This window comes from Budorcas taxicolor, chromosome 13 (genome assembly GCF_023091745.1).
Source record: "Budorcas taxicolor isolate Tak-1 chromosome 13, Takin1.1, whole genome shotgun sequence".
Lineage (NCBI taxonomy): Eukaryota > Metazoa > Chordata > Mammalia > Artiodactyla > Bovidae > Budorcas > Budorcas taxicolor.
This window is the reverse complement of record NC_068922.1, coordinates 30,814,349-30,827,443: the sequence shown is the minus strand read 5'-3', so window position 1 is coordinate 30,827,443 and position 13,095 is coordinate 30,814,349. Positions and strand designations below refer to the sequence as shown.

General features: G+C 45.5%; 1 protein-coding gene across 1 annotated transcript in view; it reads left to right on the top strand.

Annotated features, from left to right (window-relative positions):
• RSU1 (Ras suppressor protein 1) overlaps nt 1–12,327 on the top strand; it is a 198,838-nt gene extending 186,511 nt beyond the window's left edge. The window contains exon 9 of the mRNA XM_052650975.1: nt 11,769–12,327. Within this exon, the coding sequence (XP_052506935.1) occupies nt 11,769–11,871 (103 nt within the window). The 3' untranslated portion in view covers nt 11,872–12,327. The remainder of the gene's footprint in view (nt 1–11,768) is intronic.
• Nucleotides 12,328–13,095: the final 768 nt, after the last annotated feature.

The following is a 13,095-nucleotide window of genomic DNA, read 5'->3' as shown; positions in this document are numbered from 1 at the left end:
GGGCTCTTCTTCCCAATAGCTTGAGGTAAGATCTTGGGTCTTTCTGTGGTTGGCACAGGTTGGCCACAGGCTCATGTACAAACCAGTGTCTGCACCCAGAGGAAAGGGAGAAGGTTGAGACTGAACGGTTTTGAAACCAAAGTTATTGAAGTTCTCTATGTCCTTTCCCTAACCTGTACGACAGGGACGATACGAGTGCCGATCTTACGGAGACCTGGAGAAAAGCATTCTGAACTAAGGGAATAGAAGTATGGACCTCGGAAATGGGCAGAGGCCTGATTTGTTTGCCCATGTGCTGGAGATTGGGAACATGGAGGGTCATGGCAGAAGGCAGGGAGGTGGCCCCAGCTGTACCATGAAGCCTTGAAAGGGCTGCAGTGGCATCGTGTTTCTTTCCTCTTCCTGCACTCACAGACATTATCAAGGTGCCCACAGAACTCCCAGCTGGGTCCTGTAGACGCCCACTGCCTGCGTCTACCCAACTGCTGGAGTTGCTGAAGGACACCAGCGCTCTTCTGATGCACAGGGTCTCTCTCCAGCTTTGTTCATACCTTTGGCTGGCTTCTAATCAAATCTTTCTGGCCTGAGTTGTGCTGGTGTTTCTTGGGGAGACTTTCTGAGTTCCTGCTTTGGTTCATTTGTGTTGACGTGATCATTTTACACACAGAGGGCAACCTTTCTGCCTTTAAGTTTTGGTGTCAAAACTCATTCTTACGCCGACTCTCATATCTCTCCAGCCAACTCTGTATTGACTGGACATGAAATTTAAGATGGGTTGTATAATGTGGACAGAAGCAATAATTTGTGATTATATAGAATTATCATCTAGCTGTCCATGTTAAGGGATCTATTAGATAATTACTGTTTAGCTTTTGAGAGCCAGATTCTAGTTAGTGACCTTTTTTTTAAATTTGTGTTGGACTGTAGTTGATTTATAGTGCTGTGTTAGTTTCAGCTGTATAGCAAGTTAAATCAGTTACACATACGCATGTCAAGATTGTGAATTTTAATAGTAATGTTTTCTTAGGAATAATTTTTGGTGGTATTACATGCATGTAATAGAAATAATTTCTTGGGACTTCCCTGGCAGTCCACTGATTAATGGACTTCTATTGCAGGGTCAGAGGTTCGATCACTGGTCAGAAACTAAGGTCCTACATGCTATGCCATGTGGTATGGTCAAAACATAGAAAACAACAACAAAATAAAGAAATGCTTGTCACTTCCTTCCTTGTATCTATAAATAGGTTTGTGTATTACCAACACATAGACACCTATGCAGCCTCAACATAGTGATATCTTGAAATAATTCTTTTCATAAAAAATATTCTCCAGTACTTCAGATCTGGAGTCTATTAAGGAAGTAGCTTGCTTAGAAAACTTACAAAAATGCTCTTCTCCTGTTTTCCTTTGTTTTTTTAGTTTATTCTGGAAATTGCAACATTTAGCACTTTGCAGTTTAATTTAAAAGGATTACCTATTCTCTTAAATGCTTAAGCAGGGAAGCAAGTTGCAGTTATTGATTTTTCTCTGCATGTATTCTGTGAAAGCTGTATTTGCTCCTTCCCCAGGGAGCCTTACCCCCCAAACTGCATGCTTGCTGGTGACAGCTCAGACCTCTGATACATAACCAAAGACCTTGCCTAATATCCTTGCAACTGCTTGGGGAATTTTTATTAAGTAAAAGCATCATTAGAGTAGACAGGATGATGAAGTTTAATGAGCATCTTTTGTGCATGAGATTGTTAGTTTTGTTCTGCCAGAATCCTCATTTCTCTCCTCCAGTGGGGCAGATAGTCTAGAATGTATGGGGTATTTTTAAAATCCGCCTTACATTTTGTATTTTTTTGTGTAGTTTAATATCTGTCCTAAGCCAGCTACAGATTCTTCTTGGCTATTTATACAGGTGCTGTTTGCACACATGTATGTTGATAATTTCTTTTTACACTGTATGTTGAGGGCAGAGAGCAGTGAGGGTTATAATGGAGAATGTAAAAGACACCTCCTGATGCTAGTGACTTTCATGGAACCATCTCTTGGAGGTTTGATCTCAAAAAATTGCCTTTTGAATTAATGAGACTTCTCATGGGAATATGGTAACTGTTCCCTTTTTTTCTTTAAGACTCAGCAATTTAAGTGCTGAGGTTCTGTCACCAACCCCTCAGAAGCTGCTAGATAGGATAAATAAAGATATGGCAAATGCTTATTAATAATCTGGGCTTCACACTTTGTCCACAGATTTATTTGCAGAGATTTTAAATTTAGCATCCTACCATAACATTACAGATTAGACACAAAATGATTTCTCTCCATTATTGTCACTGGCCATATACTGAGATTTTTCAAATTGGTTCTTTTCTTGGTCTGTATAAGGACTTTCCATGGAAACACCCAAAACAACAGGAGGGAGGCATATGACAGGAGCAAATGACTTAAGCACAGCATATTGTACCTCTCATATACCTGGCATTCTGAAACATAATATTTACATAGCACACAATGTGCTTCCAGCAGTGCCTTGCATATGTAGAATACAAAAGAAGTGAAGTCTGCTGTCCCCACCCTTGAGAAAATGGTAGGCTGATGAAGAGGACAAAACTGAGAAATCCAGAAAGATGGTGGTGGTGCTGGTTGGTGGTTTAGTTGCTAAGTCTTGTCCAACTCTTGCAACCCCACTGACTGCAGTCCACCAGGCTTCTTTGTCCATGAGATTTCCCAGGCAAGAATACTGGAGTGGGTTGCCGTTCCCTTCTTCAGGGACTCTTTCTGACCCAGGGATCAAACCCATGTCTCTTGCATTGCAGACAGAGTCTTTACACTGAGCCGCCAGCAAAGCCCATGTACTTAATGCCTAGAGAATTTGAACTTTGGGGTCATTACCTGGGGGTGACCTGAACCTTTTTCTAATCCTAAGTTTCCTCATTTGGAAAATGAAAATAATGAAAGCCCCTTCTTTCTTGGATAGTTGTGGTAGTGAATGCTGACTGCATGGTGAGCATATTTACCATGTGTCCTGATCAAGGCACTCTACTAGTACCTGGAAGTAACAGCCAAGAGCAGAAATTGCTTTGTCTATTCTGAAGGACTTAATGATGAAATCTCAATAAACACCACAGTATTTTGTGAAGGCAGAAGTTGAACAGGGGGCAGAGCAGAGAAAGCTGTGAAAAGCCTGAATATGTGGATGAGATCTGAGTTGTAGAAAGGATGGGGGCGGGCATTCCAGGCAGTAGTAACACAAATCAGCCAAAACCTGAGACCAGAAGGAATCCTGGCTGACAAAGGCCTTAGATGGGTTTAGCACTCAAAAGTTTTTTCAAATCACCTGCAAGGTATAGGCAGTATGCAGATATTCCCAGTTCTCAATAAAGATAAACAGAGATTCCAGAATGATATCAGATTCTGAGGTTACTGAGCTAATAGGTGGCAAAGCTAACACTCAGCCTACCTTTCCCACACTCTACGTTGCCCTCCTCCAGACCAGCGTTTCCGTATTTGGTCTGTTAGTGAACAGAGAGAGATGAAATTTGGCTGGGTAGGCATTGCATGGCCTGGGCAGCGGATACTCTGTTACATACCAGGCTGGGTACTTGATCCTGTGGGTAGTGGATGCTGCTTTCCCTGCATAAACCAAGGAGGGAGAATTCTGTCAGTTGTGTGTAGGACACATTGAAGGAAGGAAGGAATTGTTACCAAGGAGATCAGGAAGGGGGCATTCTCTGGTGGTCCAGTGATTGGGACTTGGTGTTTTCACTGCGGGGACCTGGGGTTCCATCTCAGGTTGGGGATCTGAGATCCCGTAAGTTGCACAGCACAGCCAAAAAAATGGAGACTGAGAAGGAACCTGTTAACGCTAATCTAATGGCCATATTTTAGGGTAGAAGAAAAAGAGAATGAATAAAATCATATGATGATATAAACAAGAATAAGTACCATAAAGCATCTTATTAATCCATTGAGTCATGAACCTTTTGAGAAGCTGATGAAAGCTGTGTTCACTTTTCAGCTGAAAAAAGGCACATATAGCTTTGCTTGGAGCTTCAGATCCTCCCTTGCCACAGACTGAGAATTTCTGTGGTAGAGGAGGATGTAATCAAACTTGATTAATAGGGTGACTGAAAAAAGAGGCAGGTGCCAGAATGACTTCATCATTTTGGTCCTGGAGGTCTGGAGACATTAGAGGGACATTGAGGAACTGGGGTAGGGAACTGTTGTGTGCATTTGGTTGGATTTAATGGTTCAGTGTACAAGTGGGAGTTTTGGTGTAGCAGGGCTTGAAGATGGCAGTGACTCTGAGGGCTCATATTCAGAGATACTCACTGAAGCTACAAAATCAGATGATCGGTTTAGGGAAGAGAATACAATGAGCTTAAAGCAAAACCATAAGGACTATAGAATTGTCCAGGGGTAAAATAAGAACAAGGATAGTGCATTGGAGCCAGGAGAGGAGACTTTTCAAGAAGGAAAAATGCAGTCCCCAGTGGTGTTCATTGCTGCAATCATGAAGCGGTGTGAGGGGCTGCAACGAGACCCTTGGATTGAACAGAAACAGTAAAACTCAAATGTGTTTTTTTTTTTTTTTTGCAAAATGAATATGCCCATGTTAAATAAATATGCCCACCAATAATAGAGCATGTATATCATACTACTACTCAATATAATGTTTGCTGAGAAATGAATGCATTCCCATTCTCGTGGGCTGGAATTGTTTGCTGTGCCATCTTAGATGTCACCAGGCAGGGGTGTTGAGTTGTGTGGAGTGTCAGGAGCCAGTGTGCAGACAACTTTAACACGATGCCTCTCAAGTGACCAGGCTGGTGACCTCTCCTGTTCACGGCATCGTTTCCTGATGAATCCTCCAGAGCTGATCTGCAGCTGGGATTCTCCAGACAGCTGCTCTGGTCAGGGTCCGTTCCCACAGGGACCAGACGAGAACCCTCATGAGCTAAGTGATGCTGGCTCGTTCATCACCCACAGCACAGGTCATCCATAGGCTTCTCGCCTTTGAGGACTCTCTTCACGGTCAGAAGTCTGTTCATCAGACTCCTGAGCATAATTCATCCTTTCCTGTCACTTTAACTGGTTCTCTGTTGACTTTTCTCCTTCCATGAACAGCTCCCAGTCATCCTCTGTAGACCTCAGCTTTGAGAGGAGAGAAGATTTTCCAAGACTCTGTGCCACAGGTTCACTCCGTATTCTGAATTGACCACCTCGCCCACTGGTGACTGATGCTGCAGCCCCATCCGTGACAGGGAGCCAGTCTTCCTTGTCAGTGCTCTCTCACTAGCATGACCAGATTTCAGTGCCCCCAGAAACCTTCCCGAGGTAGAGTCTGCCACCCAAGCTCATGATGGCAAAGCTGAACTCCTGGCTGTGCTCAGAGGCAGTGTCTGGGAAGCAGGAGGAATTGGCTGGCTTAGCCTGGGTCTTGGGCCTTCATGAGAGGTTAAAGGTGACAGCTGTTGCTCTGGAAGAGCTGTTCTGTGCCTGCATACAAGACCCTGTCCGTGTCTGATTTAATTTCCGCCCCCCTACACACAAGCCCTTCAAGGTAGCAGTTTTCATCATTTTGCAGATGAAGACATCAGACTGTGGCAAGTTAGTGACCTGCTCAGTGTCACACGTCCTTTGGAGCAAACAGGGTTCAGGAATGCAGATGCTCGAAGCCCCAGGACCGTTCTCCAGAATCCCCCGTGCAGTGAGCCAGGGCTCTTGTAGGACAGATGATGGGTACCACCTGAGCAGATCACTGAGGGGATGTGCTCATCAAGAAGCATCTTGTGCCAGAATCCAAGGGTTAGTTGAAATCTTCGAAGATCAAGGAGGTGGAAGTTACATAATGAAAGGAGAGTATGGAAAGGTCAGGAGGGGAGGAAGCCATCCTGAACACTGCAGGTTGCATAGATCAGTCCTGTTTTTCACTTCCTGTATTTAATGATGCTGGCAAGGGAGAATGCTTCTCATTCCCAGAGGAGCGAACAGTTCATCCATTAGCATGCCTTTCACATCCAACCCAACCAACCCCAAGCCCCAAGCCCGAATCCTGACCACCTCTTTTCTCTAACTCTGATGCACCAAGCCAATATTCCCTCTGGTCCAGGCACTGGGCAACTGGAGATTACTTCTTTCACTCTAGGCTCTGAGATTTTAATCAAATTACACACCTACCCTGTTTTACCCATTCCTTCCTGTGAAACCACCCATAAAGACTCTGGGCTTTGCTCTCCCCGGGCTCCTTTGCCTCCCAGTCAACCTGGTGCTTCCCCATGTGGCCCTGCGCATAACTGCGTGTGATACAACTCCTTTCAGAGGCATAGAGCTATCCATCTTTTCACTGTCACCTCTGTAAATTAATTCCGGATGCATTTCAAACATGGACTATCAGCTTCAGCGCATAGAGGGAGCCAGGCCCATCCTGTCTCACTGTAGCAGAGAGGGGATAGTTGGCCTGCCCACCTCCTCCTCTTCTAGTGGACAGCACCCATTTTTCCTTGGAGACTCTCCTTCTGTGGCCTTTCTGCAACTTAGTTTTTAACTTTTCTTACTTGTCAGTGAGTTGCTACCCCAGAAGAAAATTTCTCCTGCTAAAACTAAGTGAAATCCCTCACAGACAGCCCCAGAGAGATTCAGTTACTGTATGGGTTCCCTGTTGCTTCTGATAACAAATTAAGATGATCTTAGTGGCCAGAAAGGGCTTCCCTGGTGACTCAGTGGTAAAGAATCCACCTGCCAAGACAGGAGGTGTGGGTTCGATCCCTGGGTTGGAAAGATCCCCTGGAGGAGGAAATGGTAACCTACTCCAGTGTTTTTGCCAGGGAAATTTCATGGACAGAGGAGCCTGGCAGGCTACAGTACATGGGGTTGCAAAAGAGTCAGACATGACTTAGCCACCAAACATCAACACCAACCTAGTAGCCAAAAACAGAACAGATATATTCTCTCACAGTTCTGGGCGTCAGAAGTCTGAAATGTAGGTGTCAGCAGGCTTTCATCTTTTGGAGGCTCTAGGCAAGAATGTGTTTCCTTGCCTTTCTAGGGTCTAGAGCCTGCCTTGCTCCATCATCAAAGCCAGCATCTGAGCATCCCTGACTCCGGTCCTCCTGTACCCCCATCTTCCCTCTTAGGACCCCTGGGATTATGTTGGGCCCACCCAGATAACCCAAGATCATCTCTCCATCTATGAACCTGTTTGCAAAGCAAAAATAGAGACAAAGATACAGAGAACAAACATGGATACCAAAGGAGGAAGAAAAGACGGGATGAACTGGGAGATTGGGACCAACACATACACACTATTGATACTACATATAAAATAGATGGCTAACGAGAACTGACTGTAGAGCTCAGGGAACTCTAGTCAGTGCTCTGTGGCGACCTAAATGGGAAGGAAATCCAAAAAAAGGAGGGAATATATGTATACATGTAACTGACTGGCTTTGGTATACAGCAGAAACTAATGCAACATTCTAAAGCCACTCCAAGAAAAATTTTTTTCAAGTTCTTAACTTAATCCAGAGAAGGCAACAGCACCCCACTCCAGTACTCTTGCCTGGAAAATCCCATGGACAGAGGGACCTGGTGGGCTGCAGTCCATGGGGTCGCTAGGAGTCGGACACAACTGAGCGTCTTCACTTTTACTTTTCACTTTCATGCACTGGAGAAGGAAATGGCAACCCACTCCAGTGTTCTTGCCTGGAGAATCCCAGGGACGGGGGAGCCTGGTGGGCTGCCATCTCTGGGGTCGCACAGAGTCGGACACGACTGAGGTGACTTAGCAGCAGCAGCAGTAACTTAATCAGCTCTGCACAGTCCCTTTAGCAATATAAGGTTACAGATCCCAAGGTCTCTGGAATCAGGATGTGGACATGTTGAGGGGCCGTTATTCTGTCCCCTACACTTACTGAGTGGAGGCCCCAGGGCTAATATTAATAGCTGAGGGAATCCAAGACTTGGGACCCTGAGAAGCTCGTCCTTCCTGCCCAGCCAGAGCCACATCTCCAGGTGGGAATGATTGCTCTGATGGATCCAGTCTACAGATGAGAGTGAAACGTGGCTGTCATCTGGCACACAGCTGGAGCAGTGAGAGGATCCCGCAGGGCAGGGCAGAGTCATCCGCTGGTGACTCATGGAGGAAGTGGGACAGTGCCTTTAGCCTGAGTCGCTTTCTTCAAAGAGGATCCAAACCTTTCTTCCATATATGCTTGGAGATTTGGTGTCAGTAGAAAATACCATGTTATTTTTCAGAGGAAGAAACCCTAGAGAAGTAATCATATAATTATCTTTATTTAATCATTCTAACCCCATGTCATGCCCTGGTGCCCAGCTTACCTCAGCATTACGGCCACCATATGAGAAAACAACATCATTTTTTCTTTAACAGATGAAGAAACGAAGGCACGGTGGGGATGAGGCTTGCTAATCACGTGCCTAGAACTGACAGCTCATAAGAGGCTAACTGAAAGTTTTCAGTCTCCCTTCTGACCCTTTGTAGTGAGTGGCTTGCTGTGTAGCCCCAGGAAGGCCAGGCATACAGTGGGGTCTGAGTCTAAAAAGGCAGGCGATGAAAGGTTGGAACATTCTAGTTCTTCCTGAATAGAGGAGCCTTGCTGAGTCCCAAGCAGCTTTGGCACACCTGCTGAAATGACTTTGCTTCGTGACCGTTGTCAGGGCCTGGCAACACCGCCACTCCTTCCAGGAAGCCTTCTGTGCCTGCGTGTTCAGGATGTGGTGCATAGTAGGACCTCATTGAGTCTTTCATCTCTTCTCTCTCCTCTGAACTCTTTATTTCTGTTGATACCACTTTCCCAGCCCCTGAGTCTTTACCAGGTTTCCAAGTTCACAAATGAGGGAGCTGTGTATTTATAGATTTTTGTGATCCTTAAAGTTGGATGTTATCTGTGAGCAAGAATGAGTGTAGAGATAAGAGTTTGGAAAGGAAAGGAGAGACCCTGAAGCTGTGAGAAAGCAATTACAATGGAAGATGCTGAGACCATAGATGCCTTTGTGGGTGCTCAGAACAGTCAGACCTTGGCTTCGTGCCAAGTGGGAGGAGCTTGGAGACCAGAGCCCCACCCCCACCAGTTCCCCTTGTGCACATCCGGCTGTAGCACTAAGCTGCTGATCTCTAGGAAAGCAGCATCCTGGGAGGAGGAGGAGAGGGGCAGACGCTATGGGAAGATCAGCTTGTCTGATATAGGTGAAGAATGTAACACACAGCTCTCCTTTGGCTCAGTTTGCTCTCCCTATTCTGGTGCATCTGGGAGAGATGCTGGCAGGGTGGGGGAAGGGGTGCACAGATTGGGACCCCTAGAAAATGCAAGACCATCTTTCCACCTCAAGGTCCTTAACCTCATTTCCTCTGTAGAGTCCCTTTGGTCAACAGCAAGTTCTGGGGAGTTAGGACAGGAACATCATTGGGACTCAGAGAAGGCAATGGCAACCCACTCCAGTACTCTTGCCTGGAAAATCCCATGGACGGAGGAGCCTGGTAGGCTGCAGTCCATGGGGTCGCTAAGAGTCGGACACGACTGAGCGACTTCACTTTCACTTTTCACTTTCATGCATTGGAGAAGGAAACGGCAACCCACTGCTACAGTCCATGGGGCTGCACAGAGCTGGACACGACTGAAGCAACTTAGCAGCAGCCGCAGCGTCACTGGGAGTGGGGCTGGTAACAGTGGTAAAGCCAGATTGGCTGAGCCTTCCTTTCTGCCTAAACCAGTGTTTCTCTGCCTGGCTCCAGGACTGCCAGGTGTCTACAACATAGACTTTGAGGGGAACCAACTTCCCCTTTTAAAGTGTAGGGGTAATGCATGTATGTGGAATCTAAAAAATAGTACAAATGAACCTATGTGCAAAGCAGAAATAGAGACACAGACATAGTGAGCAAACATATGGACACCACATGGGGGAGGGAGGGTGGGATGAGTTGGGAGATTAGGATTGACATACACTACCATGTGTAAAATAGAGAGCTAGTGGGAACCTGCTGTATAACACAGGGAACTCTACTCAGTGCTCTGTGGTGGCCTAGATCAGAAAGAAATCCAGGAGAGCGGACACACGTATATGGAGCTGACTCACTTTGCTGCACAGCAAAAACTAATGCAGTATGTAAAGCAGTGATACTCCAGTTTTCTTAAAAAGTGTAGGGAGGGAGCATATGTAGGTTTAAAGATCCATTTTCCTGGATGGCAGGTTCTCTTGGGGATGTTTCTGCTGTGGACACTGGGCAGGACTGGGCCTGCCTCTCCATTCAGTTAGACTCCATTCAGAAGTCTTCTATCAGCAGTCTCCAACCTTTTTGGCACCAGGGATTGGTTTCATGGAAGGCAGTTTTTGCACAGACGTTGGGGTGAGGGGAATGGTGGTTGGTAGATCATTCAAGCATGTTACGTTTATGGTACACATAATTATTACTATATCTGCTCCATCTCAGATCATCAGATATGAGATCTGAGAGGTCGGGGACCCCTGCTCTAAGGAATCTTCTACAGGAGTTAAATGCTAACTTACAGACTCTGATGTGATGTGTTAAGGACATGTGTTTCCTCCTTGATGCTCTCCTTTACCTGGAGAATGTTCCCAGCACCTGGCTGGACTTAACATTCTTCAGCTTATAGGTCTGTCTGCTGCCACACTCCGCATTCTAAACTTCTTGCAAACAGAGACCCAAGGTCATGACCACTGTTGGTAGATCCTGCTTCCGAGGAGATGCTCGGAAGCCTCTGGAGAAGCAGACTACAGTATGACCTGTCAAAACCCAGAGTCCAACTTTGCCTAAGTGCCCCATCAACTGGACAACTCCAGGCGCCAGGTCTGTCCCTCAGCTCATCAAGCACAGCATCAGTGTCATCGGGAGCATGAGTGTACTCCAAGTTCAGGAGAGGGTGTCAATTACCCACGTGGATCTTAGAAGACGGGGCGCCTTGTACAGGAAGGTCAGTGTTTGTGTCCACCCTGTTCAGTGTGGGGTCAGGTATTGCCTCTCTTAGGGAAGCACTGAGACACCCACTGGCCTCTCTCGGGGACACAATTATAGCACCAGGGGAGTTAAGGTTGAGCTGTTTTCACTTTCGGGTGGCTTTTAATTTAGTTTAACCAGAACGACTCATAAATTACCGATTAATTACTGTCTGCTATCAGGTTCAGTCCCCTCAGCCACAGAACCAGCTCTGCTCCGCGATGGATGCCGTGGCTGTGATTGCAGGGTACTTCGTCAACATTTAATCAGCGGTGCTTATTAATGTGGCATTGATGGGTGGTCGCCACCCCGGTGCCATCCATCACGGGTGAGCAGCCAGCGCAGGCTCGGACACCATCGCTCTCTGTCGCATCACCCAGCCCCGGGGCTCTTGGGCCGGCTCACTGCTCACTTTGCACTAAGGGGACACTCTGTCTTTTCAGTTCAACCAAGTTTTGGTCACTGTCGACTCCAACACTCACGAACTGTGGAGCTTCAGTCTGGAGCAGCCAAGCTGAGCCTCACGTTTTTCCTAGTTAGTACAGAGTGTATGATTCCAAGAGACTGGTCCAGAATTGGACTTCACGGCATGGTGGAGTGAGTGAGAGAGAAAGAGAGTGTGTGCATGTGTGTGTAGGCACATGTGTAAATCCAGCATATGACCCAGAGGAAACAAAAATGCCCTTGTGTTCATAGCCTCCCTCAATGTGCCTGGAGATGAGTCTGTTGATGAAAACTCTGCCAGCAGAAGTGTATCTTGTGTTCACAAGGTGGATCTCACATTTTCCCTTCTCTCTCTTTTCAGCCTCTACGGCAGACACATGCAGGCAAACCCAGAACCGCCGAAGAAAAATAATGACAAATCTAAAAAGATCAGCCGGAAACCCCTGGCAGCCAAGAATAAATAAGGGGTCGGCCTGAGCCGGACTTCCGGGCACTTCTCTCGTCCTTACTTCTGTTCTCTCTTTTCTGTCTCACAGATGAATACTCTGTGTGTGTATGTGCTTGTTTTGTTTTTCTCTTTCTAATGCTTACCACCTTACCTTAAATTCTTTCGATAGGTGGTGGATTTTTTATAAGTTCTTTGAATCATTTCCATTTGTTTTCTTAAAATTGCCGAAGGCAGGAAACAAAGCCTTAATTCAGCTGCAAGTTCCATAGAAGGCACAGCTTTCAACTTCTTGAATAGATGTTCACAGAGTTGCTTATTATGAAAAGAATAATTAAAATCATGTAATCATTTAAATGCCACACTTAACACTGTTCACCCTTCTGTTAATTCACACAGCTCATTATTTTTGCTTTGTTCAAAGTTTTCCTTCATCACTGAGATATTATGTCAATTTACAAATGATTTTAATAAAATCTTAAATTTGGGTCACATGTTGTTTCTTCAATTAAAAAAAAATTGAATCTTGGGGTATAACTTTTCTTGTTGACTTTTACCCCACGGTGATCTCATCCAATTTATTGGTCATCGATGATAAATTCTGAAACTTTCTGTGAAAGAAATGCAGAATTAAATGAGTTGGTTTCTTCTCACATTGATATGTCAGGGTTTTTTTTCTTCTCTCTTTGAAGACTGTTTCTAAATTAGGAAGAAACAGAAAAACAAATCTCTAGAAGATTTTGCCAAAGGATTTTGGAAAGCAGCATTTCTTAGCTGAAGGAATGGTGACTTCTGCCAGTGGCTGGTCGACGAGAGCTGTGAAACGGAGAGAGAAAAATAGTTGTCTGTTTCTTGTTAGTGCAGAAAATCTGCTCATATAAGAGCATCCTTCTAAGTGACTTTGATGATGCCAAAGAAGTCGTGTAAATGTGCACACTCACTGCCACTCCCGGAGTAGAAACTGCAGCGGCAAAATCATTCAACAAATCATTGTTTAACATCTGTGATAGGCAGCTTTGTTTTTACCTACAGTTGATATGTATGTCAGTGGAAACAAATCCAAGGAGAACGTTTGTGCTAAAAAGACTGCCAACCCTGAAATGTCTCAAAAGGTGTGTGAAGATGTAACACACTCTCAGGTGGATTGTCTTTCTCTACCCAGGCATCCTCTTCTCTCCATCTTACAGCTGAAACCCTGAGACCAGGACCCCTGGAACCCAGAAAAACCCAACCAAAAATCCTG